This window comes from Polyodon spathula, chromosome 9 (genome assembly GCF_017654505.1).
Source record: "Polyodon spathula isolate WHYD16114869_AA chromosome 9, ASM1765450v1, whole genome shotgun sequence".
NCBI classification, from domain to species: Eukaryota; Metazoa; Chordata; class Actinopteri; order Acipenseriformes; family Polyodontidae; genus Polyodon; species Polyodon spathula.
The window spans coordinates 26,589,863-26,617,467 of NC_054542.1; the positions used below are offsets into that span (position 1 = coordinate 26,589,863).

The 27,605-nt window shown below is 38.4% G+C and overlaps 1 protein-coding gene across 1 annotated transcript in view; it reads right to left on the minus strand.

Annotated features, from left to right (window-relative positions):
* LOC121320642 (transmembrane protein 47) overlaps positions 1-27,605 on the minus strand; it is a 40,995-nt gene that overhangs the window by 5,042 nt on the left and 8,348 nt on the right. Inside the window, exon 2 of the mRNA XM_041259157.1 lies at positions 15,409-15,549. Within this exon, the coding sequence (XP_041115091.1) occupies positions 15,409-15,549 (141 nt within the window). The remainder of the gene's footprint in view (positions 1-15,408; positions 15,550-27,605) is intronic.

Below are 27,605 nucleotides of genomic sequence, written 5' to 3' on the forward strand. Positions count from 1 at the left end.
AATGGTAAATTGTGAATTTGTATTATACGTTATTTTTGTCCTGTACAGTTTGCTTCATTCGTAGTACAAAGGAATATCCACTACAAGATGATTCTTAATGGTTAGGTATTAGGTTAGGGTTAGGTTTTAGGGCTGGGGTTGTTTAAGATTAGGGTTGGGGTTGGTTAGTGTCAGGGTGTGTTGATGTCAGATAGGTGACGAGCTCGGGAAGTGAAAGGTGGGAGTGCTTGGCAAATGCTCTAGAATCATCTGATGCCCTGAAGACAGTTTCTAGTGGATATTCCGTTCTGCTGTGTCCACTCACCCCTGTAGCGTATAATTATGACGTATATTACGAGTTGTGCACGCAGCACTACCCTGTGTGAGCTGCTTGTGAGAGCTACGCTGTACGAGTCTGCGTTCTGCAGCGATACCCTTCTTGGTGAGACGGACACAGAGCCCGAATCCAATTCTAAACTTCTTGTAGGGATCTGATGAACGGGCTTTTGCTGTGGAGGAGTGAATCCATAAGTTATTAGAGGAACAAGTAGCACAAGGTGCCAGAGAAGTGGAGGTGTTCCGTGAAACTCAGAACAGACTTATCGATGTTTTGGCAACAATTGTACATTAACTGCTTTTAGTCAGAGGCAAACTTAATGACTATGTTGTGCTAGTCTAATTAGTAAAAACATTTCATTTGTACAAACTGTTATCTTTAACTAGACACACTGTTTTTCATTTTGTATTTACCTGATTGTTTTTCTATAAATGTATATAGTTCTATTTTAAAAAGTATAAGTAGAACCAATGTTATGATTTTACTATTAATCTGTCAGTTCAATGTATTTACTTCTTTACATAAAGTAAAATTATTACAGTTTAACCAAACACCCCATTGCGTTTTATACTATTCTATAAAATTATTACATAATAAAATGTAATTGGACAACAAATATAAAATGTAAACTTAATTGATACAGAGGAAAATCCCACATTTTTTGTAAATAATTATTTTTAAGAAAAAGAGTTTGTATAGACTGTAACTACACTGTAAACCCTAACATCTGTTCTTATTTATTTAACTTAATTTAACATAAACTATTTATTTTGCTGATTTAACTCATTTATTTGAACCCTCTCATGTGCAAATAATCTTTAAAAGCTGAAAATAAATTATCCTTTAGAATTTTATTTATAATGAGTTTACAAAAAAAACAACTTTATATTTGAATTAATTATTCATACTTCCTCATTTTTGGTTTATAGGAATACTTATATGGTATGTACAAAAAAACATAAATAACCCAAGGTGATGTTTAACAACATGGAGTTAGTAACAGATGAAATGTATAAAGAGAGGAGCTCCGCCTCTTCGAAGGCCCAACACATAGAAGGGAGGTTCTGTCACTAAGGAGATCCGACACACGAAGAGAGAGGTCATCGTCTTTGAGGAGACCAGACACACAAAGAGAGGGGTCATCGTCTCTGAGGAGACCTGACACACGAAGAAAGGGGTCACTGCCTCTGAGGAGACCCGACACACGAAGAGGGGTCCCGCCGCTTGGAAGCCTACACATGAAAACAACCTAAAAGAGAGGAAGAACAGATCATGCGATGATAAAAGGTGGGGTTTGGCCGGGGGGTCCCCTCTGACTCGTGGAGAACCCTCCTCTTAGAGATAAATGAAGCACAGCTTAACAAAGGGTTGGAGAAAGTGGATCACTACCCCCCCAAAAATAAACCCACCGGCTCCCCGCTAAAGATTCCTGCATGTAGACAGGCCAATAACTGCCAATGCATATAGAAAACAAACAAAAAAAAATAATTTAACAAGAGAAAGAAAACATTTAACAAGACAAAGGGGTTAGTAAGTTTGGTCCCTACTAACTATGTGTAGACCCTCCACACAGTGGAAAGGAAAAAAAACCTTTCTTTTTTAGGGGGAAACCTTTGGTGGCCCTGGCGGAAAGGTTGCCCCCCACTCCGAACATACTAGCAATGAATGTAAGCTTCAACTACTGATGAGGTCCAGTGCCCCATATTTTTGATTATATGCTGGTTAATCTTTGCTCTTGATGCTGAAGTGGCTGCCCTGATTCTGAATGAATGAGGAGTATTGAATTGTGGGGGAAGTCCTGCTCTGGAAACCAAAGTGGAGAGATGAGAAGTGAACCAATGCCTTAATACAACAGACTGGCTTGAATTGATGAACAGGGGTCAGAAGATGAAATGGGTTTGCGTTCTGCAATATATCTCTGCATGGAAGCAGAGTGCATAGAGGAGAGTCAATGCTGAATACATTGTCCTTGCCAAAGCTAATCCATTTTTGAAATGCGTCAGCTGCCTTATTATAGATGCCTGGTAGATGGTGAGCTTGTACTAGAAAATTATTAGATACTGAAATCCATATTAGCTGCCATAGTAATTACATGATAAGAGAGGAACTGAAACAGCCTTTATTGATAATATGAACTGTAGATATGTTATCGCATTAGAAAAATATTGATTTCGTAGACTAAAGATGACCCCATAGCTGAGCTGCCACAACTATTAGGTAAATTTCAAGAAGAGCTGTGGATTTCTGATGCAGTGATAGGTTTTTGATTTCTATAGGCCATTCCCTGGAAAACCACTGTTTATTTAATAGACCTCCGAATCCCAAAAATGAGGTGTCCGTAAACAAAGCCAGGTCGTGTGGTGCTGAAATTAAATCATCATAAAACATAGATAAGCCATTCCAATGCTGAACAAGAGCAGACCACATTTTAATGTCTTTGCTAGCTTCTGATGAAATATTGATGTAGGCAAGAGCAAGTAATCAAGATATAAACATCTAGCCCTGGGGGATAATTGAAATGACCCAGCAAAGAGAACAGTGCACGTTTCCTACTGATCTGAACATTCTGGATAAGAAAATGAATGTGATTGAATTTAGACTAGCTTCAAACTTTTCTGTGTCCAGTATGATTCCTAGAAATTCCATAGAATGAAGGGGGCCAATTGTTCTTTCTTCTGGAAGTGTAACACCAACTTCAGAAAATAAACTCTTAAGATTAGTGATTGCTTCTGCTGGCGAACCTGAAGGAGGAGAGATCAATTGAAAATCATCAAGTAGGTAGAACAGAAATAGAACATGGTATGCATTGAGAAGTATCCAGCATAATGCTTTTGAGAGACTATTGAATACCTTCAGGCTGCTGTGGCAGCAGAAAGTTAACTGAGTAGCAAAATAAAACTTTTCTTCCCAGCACATCCCAAACAGGTGGCGAAGAGAAGGATGGATGGGCATTACTTTAAATACGTCTGATATATATGCTTTTGCTAACCAAGAACTGCAGCTTGCTAATTTAATTGCATGAATTGCATCTGAGATAGTAATGTAATGAAGTGAAAATTGATCGTGAGGAATGAGCGAGATGATACTGCTGGTGCTTGACCCCTGTGATGCTGATAAATCGATGATCAGCGGCTTTTTTCCTGACATTTTCCGAGTGGCATTGCCAATAGGATTAATCCTGTAGATTGGAAATGGGGGAGCTGAAAATGGGCTGACTATAAATCCTTTTTTGCTTTCCTTTTCAATGAGAGATTGAAGTGACTCTAGTTCTGGATTAGCAGAATGGAGGTTTTTGCTTTGAAAAGCGGAAGAAGGAATTTGACCAAGTCTGGTTGAAAAACTGTTTTTCAGTCCGTCAATTAAGTAATTTGTGAAAATCTTGTCAGGATGATTCCGAAATTTTTGTGATAGTACCGAAATGTTTACTGGATTGGAGACTGTGAGCATTGAAGAAAGTCACTTGGGAGCTACTGGGCAGATTGCTTTAGAGTGAGAATCCCTGCAAGTACTGCACATGTGAATGAAATTGCATTGCCTGTTTGAACAGAAACAGGTATTGAAATTATCTGTGCCCATACTTGTCTTGCCTTGTGGACTGCTTAGTGGGGGCTGAAGAATGTATGGAGTTGGGGATGGAAATTCTGTTTGAATAGCGAGGTCTGGAGATGCCGCCTTCGGGCAGAGAGATGTTGAGCGACCAGTGGAACCGCTAACCCCAGATGGATTAGCTGATGCCAACATAGCTTTTGCTGAGAATGCTTCATGATAGTCAAAAAACATGGTCCCTCCATATGTGACAGACAGCTCTACAAAGTAAAATTCATAGAAGTCTAGTTCAGCTCTGCGGTTTGAGTATACTGAACACAGTACATCAGTAATGAAACTAGATTGACGTCCTTACCTTCTATTATGTTGCGCCAAATTTGCAGTGATATTGAGTGATGGCGGGCTGAGGTTGAGAAGGGGAACAGTATGCTGGTGCAGTAGCGAGGTTGAGGAGGTGGAACCATATGCTGGTGCAGCAGCGAGGTTGAGGAGGTGGAACCATATGCTGGTGCAGTAGTGAGGTTGAGGAGGTGGAACCATATGCTGGTGCAGTTGCGCCGTTGAGGAGGAAGAACCATATGCTGGTGCAGTAGTGAGATTGTAGATCGGAGGCTCTGCTGTAGAGAGAAAGGTTACAGCAGAACCGGAGGTGACTGTAGCTGCCACTGATTTGTTCACTGCAGGGTACTGAAAGAACTGAACTTTGCTTCTCTTGCTTGATATTAGACACCTATTTATCCAAATCGCTCAGTTTGGTACTGGCTAAAGATAATGTGTTGGTGAATGGATGCAGGAATGCTTTTATTTTGTGAAATATCATGGAGTGCTCTTGCTGAATTTCGCTGGCTGGAGCGTCTGCCTGCTGGTTTGATGTGCTGGCTGTGGGGCTGTCTTGCTCTGGTGCAGACTGCCTGCTGTCTGGTTGGGGACGCGGAACAGCTGAGCGTGGCGGGAGAGCTTTCTTGGGTGGAAAAACTGGTTCAGCCGAGATGGAATTACAGTAAAGAAGAAAAAGCAATTTTTGATTACTCCCTGCTGGGATTACACTGCCATTTTTGAGAAGGGTCTTTATGAGCTTGTTGAGCGTCCAGTTCTTCCAGTACAGTCGCTCAAAAGGTGCATCCTCTGTATGGAGTCACATGGATTGGCAGAGAGGAAGTCCTTCACTGGCAGGTAGAGATAAAGTATCCTGGTGGGGATGCACCTGTTCAGATCTTACATAAACACCAGACGGAGAGAAGAATGGTGGGCTGATTGGACACAGGTTGAAGCTGCAGGAGAATATTCTGCTACAGACAAGAAATCCTGAAACTCCTCTGAATCCAAGGAAGATAATTGCTGTGAGTACTCCATATGCTCTTTTGCTGAATGAATGTAATCAGATGTGAGTCTTGTAATCCGCTTGGGTTTACACCAGAATGAAGAAAACACAAGACAACTACATAGGGGTGACTAATGGTTTAAATAGAGTAGATTTGATCGATGAAAGGAGATGATAGGATAGAGGGGGCCTAGCTAATAGGTTATCATTTCCTAAGTACATCCATCTCACTGTACGATAAAAGGCATATATATATATATCTATATATATATATATATATATATATATATATATATATATATATATATATATATATATTATAAGATACGGAAAATCCGCCGATTTAGCTGTTTAAATGTTGTAAAAGTAAGTATGGTACTTTAAATTCTTTAGTAGATTGGGTTTTCATTGAAGCATGTCATGAGACATTGTCGAACATGTTCTCCACGGTTATCACTGTGCCGGGTATTGGGAGGGAAAGGGGACAGCTATTAGAATACTACAAAGAATCCGTATCCGGGCTGAGGCGCTGGGGATTCTGGTTTGGCACAGTGGTGTGTTCCCCACGTGTTAAATTGATTACTGCATGTTTGCAACACTGTTGCGTACGTTCGTCACAATCACAGACGCCTGAAACATTGTTGCAAGGGACTGTGGCAAAAAATGTTTCAAAAATCATTACAAGCAACGAAGGCTTTACTTTTTTTTAATCCCTTCTGGTCCTATGTCGGACCAGTTCCAACGTTACAATTTTCCCTTTCCAGTCTAATGGGTTTGTGAGGTTTAAAATGAATAAAATTTTGTTTTGTATCCACTTTTTAGTAAGTGTTTTATATAAATTTATTTTGGACAAAATTTAAGGGTCACTAGTTTTGGACCAACTTAACCCTTTGCGGTGACATGTCGGACGCTGTTTGACATTATCAAAAAGAAGTCAAGCACAGGTCTCTACTCATTTTTTCTCCGGAAAAAGCTGAAGAAAACCTTTCAATGGCTGAGTGAGACCAATAGGAGCTGAAAAAAGGGTGGATCTGAGCAATACACATAGCCCCTGCACCACAGAGATAACACAGACATAAACAAACAAGATAGCTGCTTCCGCATCCAGCGCTCAAAGAATATCACAGACGTTTGCAGAGCTTTTTGAGATGTTATAGTAATAAAATAATGATTTGAATCGCATTATTGAGGAGTTTGGTGATAAAATGAGTGATCAGGAGGTGATTTATCAGTATGCACGACTACAAAGAGATATGTGCTAAATACAGTGAACAAGGGGTGGGGCGGGGCTGGAGACGCAAGGTATGCAATACCTTTTAAACCTGTTTTACTTTGAATAAAATTACTTTTAAACAGCACGTGTGAAAACTGCCATTCTAATTAGGATGTAAAGTATGTCAAGTCGTTGCCTTTTATAGTAAAAATTACACACTGTTCTCTTTACCTTCCACACTAATTTTTTTATTTTTTATTTTTATTTTCATTTTGATCAATACATTCACTGTTAATGACATTTCATTGTACTTCCATCCTGTGACCATTGTATTTTATAATGCATCTCCTAACAAACAGAAAAGGAGAAAACTGCTTTAGTAACATAATGTTCCAGTTACTTGCTGCTTGACGACTGTCTGGTCATTGTTTGCTTTCTACAGTAAACCACCAGCTGCTTTGGCATCCAGGCTGCTTTTATTTTAAAAATAATTTACTTACTTACTGAAATCCTGCCAAGCTGCTGAATGTTTTCAGTGTTGAAGCCACTTGTATGAAAGCCCTTAATTTATCAACATGTTTTGTGTGGAGCCAGGAGGGAATGGGTGATGGCTTCAGAACTGTTTTGTCATGAAGTCCTTTACATACAATTACATAAAACTGTGTTAGTCCCAAATTATTAGCAGCTAATACTATGCTATTGGTTGTTAATTTCAATCCAAATCTAAATATACAGCAGTATATACAGCACTACTTTAATCAATTTTTTTCACTTACTGTACTTAAATGTTAGGGTCTGTGTTACCGGTTTTATGCTGTACAAATTATTTATCAGTATCATTACACCATCATAAGTCACCAAAGCAACAATTCTATAGGCACTACTAGCTGTAGTGTCAGATCCAGCAACTTGAGCCTGATGAAGCTCAATAAAACTGAAACTGAAAAACCTCTATATAGTAACTTTCCATCACAAAGTCATCCAGGGACTGGAAGAGGAGATACTGCAGTGGTTCATCACCACTAAGCGATTTATCCCTTTGCTCTCTCTGCACCCAGCTTGTTACACTCTATCTTCTAAAAGCCTGACAAAATGAGATGTTGCTGCCAAGGGTTTTGCCATTTCTTTAAAGTAGGTGATATATATGGAGGCTGCGCTTATCGGCAGGATAACGAAGTGAGTGCCCTGCAGAGTTATTCTCTCTTACCTTGAAAGTGTTGTGTCCTTTATCAGCTCTCCAACACTACAAACTATACATACAAATTTGTATCTACAGACTGAGGAAAAGCGTTGTAAAAATGTATTATTGATAGGTAAACATATAGTTGTTGTTTTTTTTTTTTTTTTAACTGCTAAACTAAAGATCCTGGTGTTCTTCACAGAAGATATTAATTCTTCACAATGAATAATTTCCAACTAATTATAATAAATAAAGTATACTGTAAGGCTAGATTCCCTCAAAGTATTGTATTATGTACAGTTGGGTATACATTATTCTTTACATTAATAAACATTATTGTGGATTGCTACAAAAATAATAAAAAGCCATCTACAGCTATTGTACAAGTGAGCAGAATGCAAAACTTAAAGCATGCCCAATTGCTCACTGGCTAGATATATTCAGTGCTGATGCCTGCTTTAATAGTCTGTCCTTGAATCCAGCTCAGCCACTTCCTGACCCTAGGGCATGTTACTTCACCTCCTTGGACTTCAAGTCTACTCAGCCATAAAAAAGGTTGCAAGCCAAAACTGTTTATCTTTCCATTCCACTTTCCATTTTTCTTCATCTTATTTATAGATACTAATATATTTTGACAGACAGAAAAATGTCTTCAAAGAATATCAGATTTATACAAAAGTAATATATGTTATAGAACAAGCCACAGGGTGCTGCAGTTTATGATAAATATGTAATTCCTGTCAGTCTTTGCCTTGATATTCACTGGAGCGTGTGGTTTTAGACCAAAGGTCATTCATTGCCTATTTATTAAAACCCATCAGGGCTTAGCACACCTACAGTGAATTTATGTTATCCTCTATGCCTCTTAAAAGAAACACATGATCCTGCAATATAATTAAGAGACCACTGCAAAATTTTCAGTTTCTCTGGTTTTACTATTTATAGATATGTGTTTGGGTAAAATGAACAATTTTGTTTTATTCTATAAACTACTGACAACATTTCTCCCAAATTCCAAATAAAATATTGTCATTTAGAGCATTTATTTGCAGAAAATGACAACTGGTCAAAATAACAAAAAAGATGCAGTGTTGTCAGACCTTGAATAATGCAAAGAAAATAAGTTCAGATTAATTTTTAAACAACACAATACTAATGTTTTAACAAGCAGCTCGGCTTTGTTTGATGGCTTGTGACCACCCATCTTCCTCTTGATCACATTCCAGAGGTTTTCAATGGGGTTCAGGTCTGGAGATTGGGCTGGCCATGACAGGGTCTTGATCTGGTGGTCCTCCATCCACACCTTGATTGACCTGGCTGTGTGGCATGGAGCGTTGTCCTGCTGGAAAAACCAATCCTCAGAGTTGGGGAACATTGTCAGAGCAGAAGGAAGCAAGTTTTCTTCCAGGACAACCTTGTACTTGGCTTGATTCATGCACCCTTCACAAAGACAAATCTGCCCGATTCCAGCCTTGCTGAAGCACCCCCAGATGAGTCCAATTTTCAGCTTTGCCCAACACCTGGTCATCTAATGGTTAGACGGAGACCTGGAGAGGCCTACAAGCCACAGTGTCTTGCACCCACTGTGAAATGTGGTGGAGGATCGGTGATGATCTTGGGGTGCTTCAGCAAGGCTGGAATCGGGCAGCTTTGGCATGAATCAAGCCAAGTACAGTAGCTCTTGCAAAGTTGCCATTGGCCTCTTAGTAGCCTCTCTGATCAGTCTCCTTGCTCGGACATCCAGTTTGGAGGCCTCATCTAGGCAGGGTCTTGGTGGTGCCATACACCTTCCACTTCTTAATAATCGTTTTGATCGTGCTCCAATTGTTATTCCAGGCCTTTGATATTTCTTTATACCCATCCCCTGATCTCTGCCTTTCAACAACTTTGTCCCGGAGTTGAAAGCACCTTGGTGCTCATGGTTGAGTCTTTGCTTTGAAATGCACTACCCAGCAGATGGAACCTACAGGAACTGCTGAATTTATCCTGAAATCATATGACTCACTGCAATTTAGGTGGAGGCCACTTAACTTGGTGTATGATTTTGAAGACGATTGGTTACACCTGAGCTAATTTAGGATTACTATTACAAAGGGGGTGGACACTTATCCAAACAAGCTATTTCAGTTTTTATTTTTAATTAATTTTCTACAAATGTCTAGAATATTTTTTTCACTTGGAAGTTGTGGGGTAGGATGTGTAGATAAAAAAAAACATGTATGCAGCAAAAGGTGAACCTTTTGAAAGGGGATGTAGACTTTCTATATATATATATATATATATATATATATATATATATATATATATATATATATATATATATAAACTATATCTATATCCTAGGAGTAGTGAGAGTGCCAAAGTAACACGGTCCTTGGCTTTACCTAAAAACCGAATTTTTTAAAGCGCTTGCGCGCACTTTTAATAAACACAAATCAAATAAAACAGAAACAAACAAAACCTAACTCCATTTTGGAGCTCTTTCTATACACCACCAGGTCCCTGACTAACACGTGGGACGGCTAAGCCGTTTACCTGTCACAAACAAAACACACAACAAAAGGTTTTCACCTTTTTTTTTTTTTAAATATATATGACAGACAGACAGATCAAAAGTGATAGGAAAATGATCTAAATATTTTAATTGTACCCTGAAAACATAACATGCAGGTTTAACCACTAGTTAATGATAATGACTAAAATCACAAAACCCTCCAGCAGAAGTAAGCACAGCTTGGATACATCAAAGACTTGATGAGTCTTAATTTAACCATTCCTCTCACTTTCTATTTAGATCCCTCTTTGTACTATTAAGATTCACATGTGCTGGCCCTGTTAAGTACCAAGTGAATAACAAAAGAGAAAGTACCGAGCAGCAAAAAGAATATGCATCCTGCATCTATTACATCAAGATGTGTAAAGATTAATGACAGCACCCGAATGCCTTAGCATGATATAAGTTATTTTAAAAAGACCACTACACAGTAGATATTGGGTAAATAGTTGATTACAGAGGTAAAGGGGTAGAAAATGAAGGTAAATAGGCCAAGAATATAAAGTACCAATTAACCATTGCGTTGTTTCTTTTACGATTCTTGGATAAACATTCTGCAAGCCTGTTTACAGTTGGAAAATATCCCTCCAACAGATTTGTGAAAGACATATTTCTGCTTTGTGAATTCTCTTGAAAAGCAAAACAGGTGCAAATGACATATTTGCGGCAGGAACTGAGAGCAAACAAAAAGTTCCTACTCTGTGTTGATTTGTAAAGGAGCCAGCAGGGGGCAGCAGAATTATCCTGCATAAACTGGAGACATCTGTGTAGGATGGGTGATAGAATTACAGCACTGAAAAGTAAAACCTATTGGCTTGACAGTCTTACAAATAGCTTTCTAATTTGTTGCACAGACCAGACATCTCTGTTAGTGCCATTAGCTGTTGTCAGGGGAACCCATTCAGCTGCTTCTTAGCCTAGTGATTGGCAGTAGAGCACAAAGCAATCTACAAGGCTGACATCTTTGAAGAGTCATAATTTTTTTTTATTACCATTTCACCATGGAGATACTGGTTTTATTTACTCAGATAAAAACACAAGCCGTAGGGCCCATGCTTGAAAAAGTGCCCCAACTGTGGTTTAGTTCCAATGGTGCCAGAACATATATATTTTCTAGTGGTCTTACTGTGCCAAACTACTTGTGCTAAGCTATTTCTAAAGTCGAGCTATTATGCAGATTGCATTCAAGCAGCCTGATTTTCTGGATCCCAGCCTAGTAGTAAGACAAGCATTATCGCTGACATTTTTAAAGGAAATGTCACTTTTATATACAGTACAAAGGGCATAGATACATATTCTGATTATTTGGCTTTTCGGTTGTCACACATTATTTTATATGTATTTACTTGAATCTGCCCACTTTGTGTGCCAATGCTTCCAGCACTTACTGAAACGATAAACACTCATTACTGCATTTTTATAAATACATGAAATGGGATTTGAAAGCAGTGAGGTGCATTTGATTGGTCACCCTCTCTTGAATTCCTCCCCTCTGGTGGATTTTTAAAACAACAGGACCCTTAAAACAATACAGGGTGGATTTACATTTTAAAACCGTTCTGCTTGCAATGTTTCAGGCAGGTACATTTCTCCATTTTGTTTCCTTCAAGGTTGTGAGCTCACTCATCTCTCTCTCAGTCAAATGCAGCTACTAGATTGTAAAGTGACCTAGTTCCATCCCAACCCAATTTAGCATTGTAAGTTTCTTTAAGCTTTTATTACTAGTGAGAACAAAATTCTACCATTAGAATAGAGTTTTAACCAGATCAAACCGTTATCAGGTCATGCATCACACATTTATAAGCACTGGTTTTGGTCTTTTTAATCAGGTGCCAGTATCAGTACTGGCTTGTTTCTGTTCTAATTGTTTTCCAAATCTAAGATCTTATCTCTGTGGAAATTATCTTGGTCTAAAAAAAATACATAAATACAGCCTCCCCGTGCCCATAGAACCTGCGAAAACCTACAGCAACAGGAGGTTATACTGTATATGCCATCAGAGTCACTGCTATCAGGAAAACAAAAAACATTCCCAAATGCTAAACTGCTATTGCTTTACAGATGATAGAAACATACTTGTCTTTTTGAATGAGGGATTATAAGGTGCCAGTTACAGTTCTGAAATATGGAATATTGCATGGAGTGTTAATCCTTTAGAGTTTACATTATATTAGTCCCTTGAATTGGTTTGTCTAATATAGTCCACTTCTCCACTTCATGTCACAATGTCAGTTCATATCTGTGTTTGCTGACTTGGACCAAAATAATCAGAAACAGTTCATCATGTTTAGCCCTGTGACAACTTCAGCGTCAATTGATCTTAATAAGGCAGCTGATAGAGATGTATTAAAGATCCAGTTCTGTTACCTGTTCTTGAATAAAACACTGCTCAGAATGTGAGAACACTTTATCAAGTGACATTATTACAGTGCATTAAGGTACAGAGGGTACTACATACTAAAATACTAATTACAATTATAATAAAAATGATAATGTAATTAGCTCCACATTAAAATACAGTCTTGAATCTTGCTTTGCCAGCAATTTTTATGCAAGGTGAAGTAGATAAAAAGAAAAAACCTGGCAAAAATGTGGGATTGATTTAGTTTAACTTGATTTGTGTTTTTTTCTTTTTCAAATGTGTTTCCTAAAATGATATTTATAAAGACTTAATAATGCATACACTGACGCGTGAGCTTCAGCTGTCAAACCCATGTGGACTGAAAGAGGACCATCATTATAATTTAAGGACCACTTAATTTACTGGTATTCAGTCGGAATTCATTATGAATTTGCGGCCATTATTTTAAAGTGTTTCCATTTTAATATTACCTATAAGTTATAGGGGACCTTGCTGTGCTGTTTGCCGTCTTCCCGAATCACTTGAAATACCTTTCAGTTCTTTTTCAGAATTATGAACTGTTTCAGGCAACTCCAATCTATCCAGAAGCTTGCTGGCATTGCTTACATCTCTGGCAGACTTTTGCAGGCAATAGCTGCTCAGGTTGCTAGGCTGTGTATGCAGTGTATGTATGCTGTGTAGCAGTGTATGCAAGGAAGAATGATCTGATGAATGAACTCAGTGGTCTATCAGTTTTAGACAAGTTTAATTTTTGTATTTTTGAACACCATTAAAACATAATTTTACTGTCTACTGCACTGTCATTGTATACATTAAATACCAAGACCAGAGGTGCATTTTCAAGACCACGCTGGTTATGACTAGAGGTCAGAACCACAGTGTTTGGTTCTCATATCGTGATATGTTCCTAATCAGAAGCCTGGTCATTCCGAACTTTAGTACTGTCAATGTGTGAGAAGGGGAATTTTGCGTATAGCCTATTCATTCATTCATTCATTCATTCATTCATTCATTCACTCATTCATTCATGTTATGGATATGTTACTGTAACACTACTGTAATTAACAACACCGAAAAACCTCCTTTAAAATATATTTCTGTATATTTCAGCAACAAGAAATAACAGAATGTTGACAGGTGACTTCAATTGAAGTGAGTAAGTAAATCTTGATTCCTGCTGCCTTTAGTTGCAGGTCTGCTCTTGTATCTATATTTGAACACAAGCTGGCGTTATTTCAAGTAGCACTTGAAATTTCTGTTTTTTAAATTTAAAACTGCATGAAAGGAAACGCTCAGGTCAACCTGCAGGAGGTGAGCCTCTCCGAAATAGTAAAATGAGAGAATGACAAAACACAGGCAAGGTAAAATCGTTTAGAATTAAAAAAGACAGCACATGAATAACACCCTAAAGTTATGGACATGATACTGGGCCTTTAAGTTATGTAAATAGCAAACTAGCTGACATATCAGTTTTATTGATCTGCTCAGAATACATATCAAGAACCATTTCTAACTCAATTAGCTTATACATTCCCAGATTCTAGGGTCCTCAGTGACTAGTGAAAGCAGTTTTGTAAATGCAGGGTGTCATGCGTGCACCATTCGAAGTTACCGATTTTGGCAGGGATCTCACAGGGAGTGCAGCATTGGCCACTGCTCTCCCGCAGGGTTAGGGTGCATCACTTCAACTCTAACTACTGGTCCGGGACCCAACAAGTTAACAGAAACGCCCGAGGCTGAGTCCCTGCCTGCAGGGTTCAGCAGCTAACACAGTACCGTACATACATACAGGGTCCTTCACTATATGCTTGTTGCCGGAGATATGCTATCCCAACCTTTCAATTCAATCTCATACTAAACTAGTGTATGTCTCTCTTAAGCCATTTGGAATCCCAGCACAAAAGAGTCAAGCATGTTAGTGATTAAATGATAGGGAACATCTACTGTATGTACGATTTATTTAGTTTTACACTGCTAACAAATATCCACCAATACAGCAGTACAATGCACTGTAAAAGTCAACTAAATCATCCAGCTGATAACATTTATATGGCCTTTAAAGAAAGATTACATGATCCAAACAAGAATAGAGTCTATTTAAATGTATTTATTTTGTGACAACCAGAGAAAAACACTGTAGTTGTACTGTAATACTTGTGGTTGCAAAGCTTTAATGAGGCAGAAATAGTCATATGGGTGAAATAAATGTGGTGAAGGCAATTACTTAGCTCCAGTGTGTGTGTGTTTTTTTTTTTTTTTTTACTCCTCAGCTGACATAGCCTTCAACTGGATACCACAGGTAAAAGCTTAGTGTGACCTTCAGTTGGGCTATAGTTAAAATGTCCCTGGTCTCATTAGTTCCTAAACTCATATGATGTGATATTAACAGGATTCCCCTAGTGACATCTATCTGACCTTGAACAAAAAATATACAATATACCGTACATATGTATTTAGATCAAACAGACTTTACATTGGCCAGATTAAATTGAGATAAATGTCAGCAAGCTTTTTTTTCCACCCCTGTGTTACTTCATTTAATTTATTGTTAACAATAAACTAAATACAACATCACTTTAATGATTTTAATTTATCCTCAATGAATGCTGAGGTCATCATATTAGGCAAAATCAAAAACAGATATACTATAATTAAATGAATTTAAATACCTCCATCACTGTATGCATTTCTATTTAGCTTTACCCTTGGTAATGAAACATGGCATCTTAACCAGGGCCCACCAGAAGAGGCAGTCTTAAGTTATATAGCCAGTATAAAATCACCAGGGGATCGGATTTTCCTCAAACAGCCTATGCAGCAGAAGAACTGCTCTTTCATCGTGCCCCGCTGCAATAAACTGAAGGGATGACCTCATGCAGATTTAATGAGCTTTCTGAAAGTCACATATCTGTTTACCTGCAGCGAAAAGCATGACAGCAACCGGCCGGTAAAAGTGCCTCCGTGAGCCCATGCAGACAGAGATCGAACCCACCAGGAAGGCAATGAGGATGACGGCTGCACCTCCTAGGAGCAAGGCCAAGGTTGCAATTTGCCAGTCTGAAAAAGAAGAAAGGAAGGGAAATATATAGTTTATTTTATCAGACTCAGTTTAGATCAGTATGTCAAACGCAAAATATGCAAAGACCTTATTTTAGATCGTATTATTTAAATAAACAAAAATCAAAGCTTGTGTTACACTGCACATAATGACACATGCTAGTGCTGATTTACAGATATGTTCTGAAAGGTGGATGCAGACCCCAGAATTACAGCACCCAGTTAAAATCAAACAAAATCCAACCCTGTGTCCACTTACTACATTTGTGCAGTTGAATGGTGTGTTAACCCAAACAATTAGGCAGTTTTGTTAAGCATTTTATTGAGTTCCCATTGAATGAAAGGCACTATATATATATATATTGAAGTGTGTTCACTTGAGTCTATTTTTTAAAATATATTTGACGGGAAAGCTTGATATTGCTTATCATATGTCAGAAGTAGTTACAAAGGTTTTATATTTATATTCCGAAAATAGTCAACACAAAACCTGATTCCCTGCAGAGCAATGCAGCATTTTACAATCAAAGCAACATCTCAGCGTTGAAGTTCAAAGGAAGTCTTATACACATTGGTATTGAAAATGGTGACCTTGAGAGATAGAAAGACAACAGATTTAAACTTTTGCCCGTTTTACATTTCTATTAATGGAGCCTTCAAATTATTAGAACAGTTTGATAGATTATCAACTTGATTAACACCCTGTTTTATGTGTGTGCTAACAATTTTCAAACTTTCAGGAAAGGAGAGGGGATAGTTGGCTTCTGGGCTGCATTAATAAGCACCAAACCACATGTCAGTAATGTTTCTACAAAGCCCACATAGCTCAATCTGTCTAATTCATTGAGTGTAGGTTTTTTGAAAAAAATCTGAAGAACATCCCCACCCCACCAAAGACTACCATATTTGGAGACCAAGAAGGGTCACACCAAACTGTGAAACAGCTAACTACAGTTTATTCTGTGATGCGACTGTCTGCCACACCTAGTGCTGTAATGTCACACAGTCTCAATAAAAACTGAACATCAATCCTTTACTAAACAAATGAGCTTAACAGCATTTTGTACTCTGCATGGAATGACATGCTGGTATGCAGTGGGACTTACGGCTCTGTGCAACTTTTTTTTTCTCTGGCAGCAATGAAATGGCAACAGACTGTTTCTGTCAGTCGTATATTTTATTTTATTGTTTTTTTTTAAATAGGATTCCCCACTTTCCAGTAGATGGCTTTAATATACTGTTCTTACAGCAAGACCGCACAGACTAGCTAAAAAAACTCTAATCTAAAGGAACCCATGTATGCCTTAATTGAGAACTCTTTGTTCCTTGCCATTAATTGGTATGTGAGAGATAAGAGAATTTCCAGTTTTCAAATTAACACATTTTGCACAAAGCCCAATGCCTCACTTAATATATGGAATACTGTGGCTTGCGAAAGTATTGACCCCCCTTGGCATTTTTCCTATTTTGTTGCCTTACAACCTGGAATTAAAATGGATTTTTTTGGGGGTTTGTATCATTTGATTTACACAACCTGCCTACCACTTTGAAGATGCAAAATATTTTTTATTGTGAAACAAACAAGAAATAAGACAAAAAAACAGAAAACTTGAGTGTGCATAAGTATTCACCCCCCCAAAGTCAATACTTTGTAGAGCCACCTTTTGCAGCAATTACAGCTGCAAGTCTCTTGGAGTATGTATCTATAAGCTTGGCACATCTAGCCACTGGGACTTTTGCCCATTCTTCAAGGCAAAACTTCTCCAGCTCCTTCAAGTTGGATGGGTTCCGCTGGTGTACAGCAATCTTTAAGTCATACCACAGATTCTCAGTTGGATTGAGGTCTGGGCTTTGACTAGGCCATTCCAAGACATTTAAATGTTTCCCCTTAAACCACTTGAGTGGTGCTTTAGCAGTATGCTTAGGGTCATTGTCCTGCTGGAAGGTGAACCTCTGTCCCAGTCTGAAATCTCTAGAAGACTGAAACAGGTTTCCCTCAAGAATTTCCCTGTATTTAGCGCCATCCATCATTCCTTCAATTCTGACCAGTTTCCCAGTCCCTGCCGATGAAAAACATCCCCACAGCATGATGCTGCCACCACCATGCTTCACTGTGGGGATGGTGTTCTCAGGGTGATGAGAGGTGTTGGGTTTACGCCAGACATAGCGTTTTCCTTAATGGCCAAAAAGCTCAATTTTAGTCTCATCTGACCAGAGTACCTTCTTCCATATGTTTGGGGAGTCTCCCACATGCCTTTTGGTGAACACCAAATGTGTTTGCTTATTTTTTTCTTTAAGCAATGGCTTTTTTCTGGCCACTCTTCCATAAAGCCCAGCTCTGTGGAGTGTACGGCTTAAAGTGGCCCTATGGACAGATACTCCAATCTCCGCTGTGGAGCTTTGCAGCTCCTTCGGGGTTATCTTTGGTCTCTTTGTTGCCTCTCTGATTAATGCCCTCCTTGCCTGGTCCATGAGTTTTGGTGGGCGGCCCTCTCTTGCCAGGTTTGTTGTGGTGCCATATTCTTTCCATTTTTTAATAATGGCTTTAATGGTGCTCCGTGGGATGTTCAAAGTTTCGGATATTTTTTTATAACCCAACCCTGATCTGTACTTCTCCACAACTTTGTCCCTGACCTGTTTGGAGAGCTCCTTGGTCTTCATGGTGCCGCTTGCTTGGTGGTGCCCCTTGCTTAGTGGTGTTTGCAGACTCTGGGGCCTTTCAGAACAGGTGTATATATACTGAGATCATGTGACAGATCATGTGACACTTATATTGCACACAGGTGGACTTTACTTAACTAATTATGTGACTTCTGAAGGTAAGTGGTTGCACCAGATCTTATTTAGAGGCTTAATAGCAAAGGGCGTGAATACATATGCACGCACCACTTTTCCGTTATTTATTTTTTAGAATTTTTTTAAACAAGTTATTTTTTTCATTTCACTTCACCAATTTGGACTATTTTGTGTATGTCAATTACATTAAATCCAAATAAAAATCCATTTTAATTCCAGGTTGTAAGGCAACAAAATAGGAAAAATGCCAAGGGGGGTCAATACTTTCGCAAGCCACTGTATGTGTGTTTTTTTTTTTTTAAGACTGTTTTCTCTGTTACCTGTTTGTTTTGAAATTATATCTATACATAATTCAATGGCAAACCAGAGAAGCACAATACAGTAAATCTGGTGAAACACATGGTAAAGTCTGGTGAGGCAAGTACATTCATTGTATAGGCAGGCACATGGAAGCATGACAGTATGTTTAGTGAGACAGGCTAACATCTTTCCACACCCCACAATAACTTAGAGCAGAGAAGGTACAGTAAATTAATATAAACTCTAAACTGGAAACTGTATGTAAAATATTACTGTGGCTTACCAAAAGGGATTAGCTTCCAGCAGCTAGTGGAGGGTTACCCCTTCCATCAAAAGCTCATCAATAAATTACACGTGGTGAGAGGTAGAGGAATCTGAAAATTACAAGCAGTTTCTGTTCCCTTTTACACAAAATAGTATCAAAACCCTGTGGCTGCTTTCTCGTTTGCATTCAAAATGTTTAATAGATATGTATATCTACCCCAAATTTGAGTGTCAGGATAGAGCCGTAGGTGAAGAACTTGCTTGACTCCATTTACAGTCAGTGGCATAAAAAATGAAGAATAATCTCATTCCAGATTTCACAGTATTGATTGCTGACAATTAATTTTCTCATGAAATATGCATTATGGTAAATTCTGTGCTTCAACTGCTAAACAGCATGGAAAAAAATCTAAGCAAAATTGTATACAGTGCTTTACTTACATTTTTAGTTAACATTGCAAGAATAATTTTCCAGAGGCATTTAAAACCAGTTTGAAAGCAAGTCTCTGAAAACATTAATGCATTATTAAAGAAGTCTGTGTTGAACTAAGATTTGTTTTAAGATAATTGAATATATAAAGATTTGAAAATTCACTAAAGAATGAAAATAACATGGGTTACACCATTATCAGAAGAAGCCAATTGTTGTTTTGTTTTTTTTTTTTTTTTAAAGATCACGACTATGAAAACACTTTAATCAAACACGGCATTATAACCTGTCTGTGACACAGGCCAAAACAACAAGACTGCGTCAACAGAACCAACCAATTCCTAATAGTTTTCTGTTTATAGTTCAAATTCTCTCTAACAGCACAATACTTTAGATAGTACTCTACCAAATATATGCAACCACAAATTGATTTACAACGTATGTTGTTTTCTCCAAAATATTTTTTTAGAGATGACTTGTAGTGTATAACAGTAAAGGAATGGTATTTGTGTTTCCCTTGGGCTTATCTCTTACAAGTTTCCAAGAGCTGCCAAGTTTGCATTTATCAATGAAATGGGGGTTGGGGGCAGTTTAGCCCAGATTGAGTTTGACTTTATTTCTAATGTGGCTGTTTTTGTACATGTAACACGGCTATCATTACACTAACAGAGCTTTTCAACCCTGGTCCCCAAGTAGCTCTACAGACCAGGTTTTTCTTTCAACTAGGTCTCTCTTTTTTTCTGCAGTTTAGTCATAAACATCCATTTTAGTGATCCCTCTTTAAATCTCAGAGGCAGTCTATAAATGCGTCTTACTCTATGTGCACCGGAAAACAATGTTTAAAACATATATTCAGCTCCTGGCTGAAACCAAAACCTGAACCCTTGGGTTCAAAATCACTGATGTAGAATATGTTGATTTTATGTACACCCAATTTCAGAAGAACTTCTGTCTGTTGTATGTCAGTTGCAGGTTATACTGCGTACGTGGTGTTTGGCATACTCAGGTTATAGAGTTCTGTAAAGTATACAATGGGGTTTCTATATGCTACTGTACAACAGGTGTGTGTTATAGATGTTGTCCAATGCAGCAGTCATGTTCATAATACACTCAGCGCTTGTAACACATTATGATATCTATATATATATTATATAATATATATATTTATCATTATATATATATATATATATATATATATATATATATATGTATGTTGTGTGTACTATTTTAAAAATGACTGTACTGCCAAAAACTCATCCATTGGGAACTTTGGTTCACATAAGAAACTGTGTTAACAGCAATGGTACCCTTTATTTGAGAATCAATTCACCTTAACTGCCACATTTTAACAACAACTTCAGCTACATCAGCTTTAAAATCTCACTTTGCGGCAGTCTGACCATTTGACATCTCAGCACTTGGCTTTGCTGCCAAATAAAGAGAGCCCTTGTCAGCCCTGGTGCCCTCAGTAATTGGATTTATTTTTCATTAGGGTTCTTGCTGATGCCACAGTACTTGATTCCACCAAAGCCCAAAACTAAATTTAGACAGCAGGAGCATGTGAAGATTTGTATCTGGGCAAGGCTGGACCAAGGATTCCAAAGGTGAAAGCTAATTGTCTCAATTGACGATCACCAAGCAGACTAGTTTTTCCACTTATTCGTATTATTTGTGCACAGAAAAAAAATGCATAGTGTGTTTTCATTGCTGAATAATAATTTGCTTTCAGCTAGTGATAATTTAAACTGCCCTTTATTGTTTTTATTGTACCAGTATATTGTTTTTCAACAAGGGCTGTTATTAAAAGCATATCTGTGCTAGCTGTTTCTCCTCACACTGGGCTGAGAGAGGGTAGCAAGAACACCTAGGTAAGCAAGTCTACTGCCAAATAATACTGCTTTGAAACTCTACTCTCCCTTTACCAAGATGTTGATTTTTGTTTTGCTTTACTATTAAACTATTTTTACTTTATTTTTTTTACTTGAATGTCCATTTATCCTGCCACAACACAGTAGATTCACTCCATGTGCAGCAGGTATTACACTAGGATGTCACCTGACATCACTTAATGTCCAATACATAGCACATACAGCAGTTTCTTGTTTTTGGTGGAGTTATCTTACCTGTTTGCAAAGGGAGTGAATCTACAGTAAAAGCCAAAAATTCTATAACAATAAACTATCTACAGAACATTATTAGAGACTTGCTAGAAGGTTGTTATGCAAATGTGAGGTAAGAAAATGTTTAGTGAAGCCTTGGTTATTACCTCTTTAAATGTTTTTACTCCATGTTTATTTATTCTGTGCAGTACAAATGCTTTTTCCCTGTATTTCACAGTGCAGTGGCTGCAGCGTTATTGGTCTGGGAATTGATTTGGTACAGTGGAAAGATTGAGTTGGTTTACATAGAGGTGCAACTCAATTTCATTACTCATTACATTGCTATCCTTCAGAACCATCTCATACCAGTGTTCCATCAAGAGGTTTTTCACTTTACATTGCACCATTTGCAGGAAGACAGGGCCACATGCCACACATGCAGAATCACACTACCTGGAAGAGACAACAGAGGCTGCAGATTCTTCCTAGAACCCCTTAGAGTCCCGACTATCGAACACGTCTGGGCACACCGCAATAAACACTGCTGAAAACCTGACCACTACCTGCCAATGTGAATGAACTATGGTCAAAACTCATCTAAATATGGCAAAATCTGGAACAGAGGTTTAGCCCCGTGATGCAAAAGGTGCTTTTCTTTTTCTAGCGCCAGCAACTCTGGCTCAAGAGGCAGCAACTCTGGCAGCAGCTCACAGTGCTGGTAGTGCCAGTCCTTCCAGGCTGCCAAAACTGCCTCCAGACCACAAATGCGCAGTGGCCTTAGCTCGGCTTGCTCATGGAGGGGCAAGGTAAAAAATTTTAACAACATCTCCTGCTCTGCAGATGTAGGGAACCCGGCGAGGCTTGAGTCACTCTTCATTTTTTTTTCTTTTACATATAGACAACTAAACGTGCCTCCCACATTTTCCACCTCATGTGACAAACAAGGGCTTTCTTTGCCAGTTTCATTAAAGAAAACAAAACCAAAGCTACAAATAAAAGGTTGCCACACAAGGCATGCACTAGTCCCACTAAAAGGAACATCCCGCACGAAACCTCTATATACTTGTTTGGGATCATCATCTCCTAAACTGACCTAGTGAAGTCCTGGCATTCTCCGGTCGACTCCGGCCCCTTCCCGACGACCTCAACTGGGCCATGCCTTCACGAGCACCGTCTTGGAGCTTAATGGTTTCGTAGTAGTTAATTCTGTGGAGCGGACGCCCTCCTCCTTGATGTTAACAAAGCGCCCCTCTGTGTAGCATGGTGGTGCAGTTGAGCTCCACATAGCCTCCACGGGCAGGCCACCCACCCAATCCGGACCTCCTGATCAGCTCAGCGCCGGGCGAGCCTACCTGCCCAACTGGTCTCTTAGTAGCACGTCTCCTCTTGCGTGTCCCAGCTGCTTCCATAAAGGCACTCATGCACCCACGAACCAGCGACAAGGCAGTCCCCATCACAGTTATATAAATTATACAGTCAATTCCAATAACTGCTTTCATTGGTGAAATGCTGACTGAATTTGATTTCAACATAACTTCTCTACAGGCTCTCCTGTTAAACTCAATTTAAAAAATGAAGTAATGCAATGTATATAAACTACATACAACCCTGAATATTACATTTAAAATAAGTTCCTTTTATCAGAAAAACCTTAAAATCTGACATTTTCAATAAACTGTTGAAATGCCGGATAACATTTTGGTTTTACTGTAGTATTGAAGCAGGTCAGTAGGTGCAATGCCATGCATCCCACTGGCTATAGGAGGTAGGTGGTTGATTACTACAGGGTCACAATGTGCATTTCAGTGTGGGGTGAGGGAACTAGGGAAGTGTTTTAGGAGGTTTAAGTGTACATGCTATAGCAGTCTGCTACCCAGGCTGAGAACAGGCGTGTGTGCTTAATCTGTGTGGAACTAAGTAACAGCCAAAATAAAGTTGCCTGAAGGTGGCTTATATCAGAGTCAACAGCTTCATAGAGAGTTAATGCCACTTGCAATATTTTAGAATATGACAGAGCACACAGAAGTCCTGGTGGTTTATTCAACAGAAATCACACACTGTCGCATGGGTTGCCATCAAACAGAATCACTGCAACAGCATGGAGGTTGTTACAGTTTAAAGTATATATATATATACATAGTCCATAGTCCATCTTGTGACTGACTGCTACAGATTACTTGTTGGTGCAAAATGCTTTCCCCTACACCTTGGATCCAGGACCAGCAAAAAAAAAAAAAAAAAAAAAGTGGTTTGCTGACGCCTCAACAAAACATACTGTGACAGGGAAAGTCTGAATGGTATTAAAACGTGACTTACAATAAAGATCCTATCGCAGTTTGCTAGAACTTTTCTACAGTGCCTTGTTATGTGTTATACTTTGCAAAACACAACAAGAATACAAAGCAGTTTAAAAGCACTGCCTGCTGCAGTTTTACAATACTGCCAACATCAAATAAGCCCCGGCAGCTTAAGCACCTTGAAAGTGCTGCAAAATCTGCTTTGTAAAAGTTTCCAAGTTAAGGGACTAAAACAGCTAACAGACCTACAATCACCTTATTGTTGTGTGGCATATAGTACAGAACCAAGAAGCTTTTGCAAGTACAATACAGAACTATATTTCATCTCAACTATTTTGTGGATACAGTAATGCAAATTATTTCACGTTTTAATTCACAGTACCAGCATAGTACTGTGAATTTACTTTGGGTTTTGATGAATAAAATATGTCTTTTGTGGATGAAGGTTGGTCACAACGCTGGTAATATATAATATTTATTACAAGCTCTATTCCTTTCATGACATGATGTGCCACACTGGTCACCAGTGCCCCGATACAGGATGCCTTTACTCTTCTTTGAAGGTGGAGACAAACAATGTTTTATTGAAGTCAAAAAGGCCCTGAAGATTAGCTCTCAGCTAAACTGGGATGCCATCACTCAGTTACTGATACTTGGGGCATCAGATTTAAATGCCTACAACACCTAAATTGACTCAACCTGGTCCCATAATAACCACCCACGGGAGTATGATTATTAAGATCCTTGTTATGAACATTTCACTAAGATGATTCTGCCGGGATTTAAAATTTTCAAGGGGATGTGACCCACTGCCGTAAAAAACACATTTCTCTATAGGAATGCAAAGCTTGACTTGAAACAGTCTTTACCACAGAGAGGAGTGGAAAATCCCAAATGAATACTCCAAAGTGTAGTCATCCCAGAGCTATTTAGATTTTCTATTTGGAATTGTAGCCCAGAGGGGAGAGCTGAGGAGGAGTTTTTTTTTTAGGTGAACGGAAAGATCTAGAATACCCAGTTCTACTCAGCTAGTACAGCCTGTACTGCCCAGCTGGTGTCCAGGCTTGATACAAACAAGACCCTTCAGAAAATTATATAGAGCAACTAAAAACCGTAGCATGTTAAGAGCATCTGTTGCAGTAGTGTACAGTACTGGACAAAGGGCCAGGAAATTCGGTACAGTGGGGCAGAAGTCAAATTCTCTTAAGAATATACAGAAGAAAAAATAAATGATTAATAATAATAATAATAATAATAATAATAATAATAATAATATAATAACAATAATATGCTGTTCCCTTATGCAGCATGATATACAGAAAACAGTTTTTCACACAAGAAAACATTTAATTTAATTTAATTAATGAAGCCAAATGTTCCGTCTGTTTTTCCTTGTTGCACACATTAAATGCTAGACTTTTATATGCTGAAATAATATAAAATGAAACACGGGTAATATTATAGGACAGCAAGGTATAATAGCATAAATCTAAAAAGCTTTTATAATAATATATGCTGCCCTTGGCTGACCAGCTTCAAACACTTGTGTAAATAGCTGCTTCTTGTATGAGGAATTTTAGGAATTTCTTTAATTCCAAGGTCTTCTGGTCAATTGTGATACAATTAAAAGGGTTTACTCAAGGTCAAATTCTGTGTGCGCTACCATGACACCCATTCACTGCAGAGGGGTTTTCAAACCAGCCCAAGAGTTTGGCTTTATTTTTTTCTTTTGTTTTATTATTTTTAGAGTATGTTTAACCTGGTTTAATGGGGATATTACGGTTCAGAAAGTACTGTAATCTATATGAACACCTGTCAAGTCATTTGTAACATAACAAGAATAATAATTGTAATACAAATAGAAATTCCACATCACATTTTGAATATTACCGACCTGTAACATCCAAAACATTATATATTTATTGGTTTTCAGACAGCTACTGCAAAATAGCTTGTAGTGTTTCTGTAAATAACATTAAAAACAGATTATTATAAACAGTCTGGGCCAGAATTCAACCAATTGTAACAGTATACAATTTTTCTTCAACATGGTAAGTCATTCAGAACTTTAAACATTCAACCATAAGACCCTCACTTCAGTAATACTTGAAGAAAGTTTAAGGGGTGTGCTTTTGTTGACAGTAAGTCACGACCCAAAGCCGATTTATAACTTTGAACACTTTCTACTGAAAGGCAAAAATTGTTGTTCCCCTGCAAACTTACATTAAGGTCATTCAGATGGCAGAATACGTTGGCCTCATAAGCCAGTTTGGCAACACACTCTTTACTGCCAAGGTACTGCACCAGGGTGATCCTTGTTGACTCAAACATGCGCTCAATTCTTCTTTAAGTTAAAAAAGACAAGTGAGCATTTTACCTTAAGACAACCATCTAACTTCAGCATGCAGTAACAGGTGCTGGTTCTCTGCTCCCAATTCCTCACACAAACACTTAAACAATCGAGTGCAGCGAGCCTTGGCCTTTATACTGTTACCCATTTTGATTGCAGTATTCAAAAACTGAAAGTCTGGCTGCATTTGCTTGCTTGCGAGTGCCTGACGATGTAAAAAGCAATGGGTTGTTACAGCATTGCTTGCTGTTACTCTACTGTGTTTGCCAGTCATTGCTGCAGCAGCATCCGAGCACAATCCAACACTTTTTTTCCATTTCCACCTGTGGTTCTCTCCTTGAGCTCTTCACAAAATAGAAAATCTTCAAAAACTTCATAATGCCACACGTAATGTACACAAACCATGAGCTGTGCACATCTGATGATGTTGATGCTTTCAACAACTTGAAGAGCGAACACGCAACTTTCACAAAGCTGTTCAGTGAGCTGCAAACTTATATCGCCTGGCAATTCTTCAATACGCCTTTGTACAGTATTAGTTGATAATGGCACACATCGGCTCTTTTGGCGCCTTCCTTACCTAGCATTTGCTCAACAATGTCCGAGTAGGCAGGTACACCAGATCTTTGCCGATTGTGTGAAGCTTTTTTGAACTGTGGTATTTTTCTTAAAACACCTGGCATGGTGAACATATTCTTTTTTCTAAGAAAAAATCAGTCTTTGCTTGCGCCTTTTTAATTTTTAAGGCTTTCCTTTGCACAACACACACTTTGGAGCTGGATCGTTTTCAGGCCCACAAGCAATAAAGCCAGACTCACTGGTTTGCTTTTCTTTTCAGTTGGAGGCATTGGACTTGTACTTAGATCGCTAGTACTCCACTGTTTTAAAAACATATCCATTTTAACAAATCACTTGCATAAATACACACTACCAGCATAACTAAGGCGCACTGATGAGTTGATGTTCAGTTGGAGCTTTCTGGTTCAGACTATTTTACATGCTGGCGGGGGCTGCATTGTTGTAATTTATTTCTAATTTATTAAGGCTAGTAGTGATATCTTATAGACTCATCTTTTGTCTGTTTTGTTTGGTCAGAGCAAAGATATTTAGGGTAATTGTTTTATGATTAATTAAAAAATAAAAATGTGTTTATGTTTTATTGTGTTATGTTCTGTGACCCATCCCAATACCAATTTGGGAACCCGTGGTTTAGATTACTAAAATAACCACCACAACGTTGTGTATCAATGTGACAAGGTGCCCTCCCTTTGTGCATATTTATGTATTATTATGATTTGTATTGTATTATTATATGTTGCATTTGCATGCTGGCAGACAAAGCCGTCCATCCATACTGTTGTTACTGGATGGGGTTAAATTCCCCATCCAGATAAAACCTGTGTGAATGTGGCTGGTAATTATTGTTCAATGAGGTAATTAAGGCTCCAGCCACAGAATATAAAAGATCCACTCCAAGCTCATTTAAAGGGGAGAGAGGAGTTTAGAGGGGTTTTTGAACA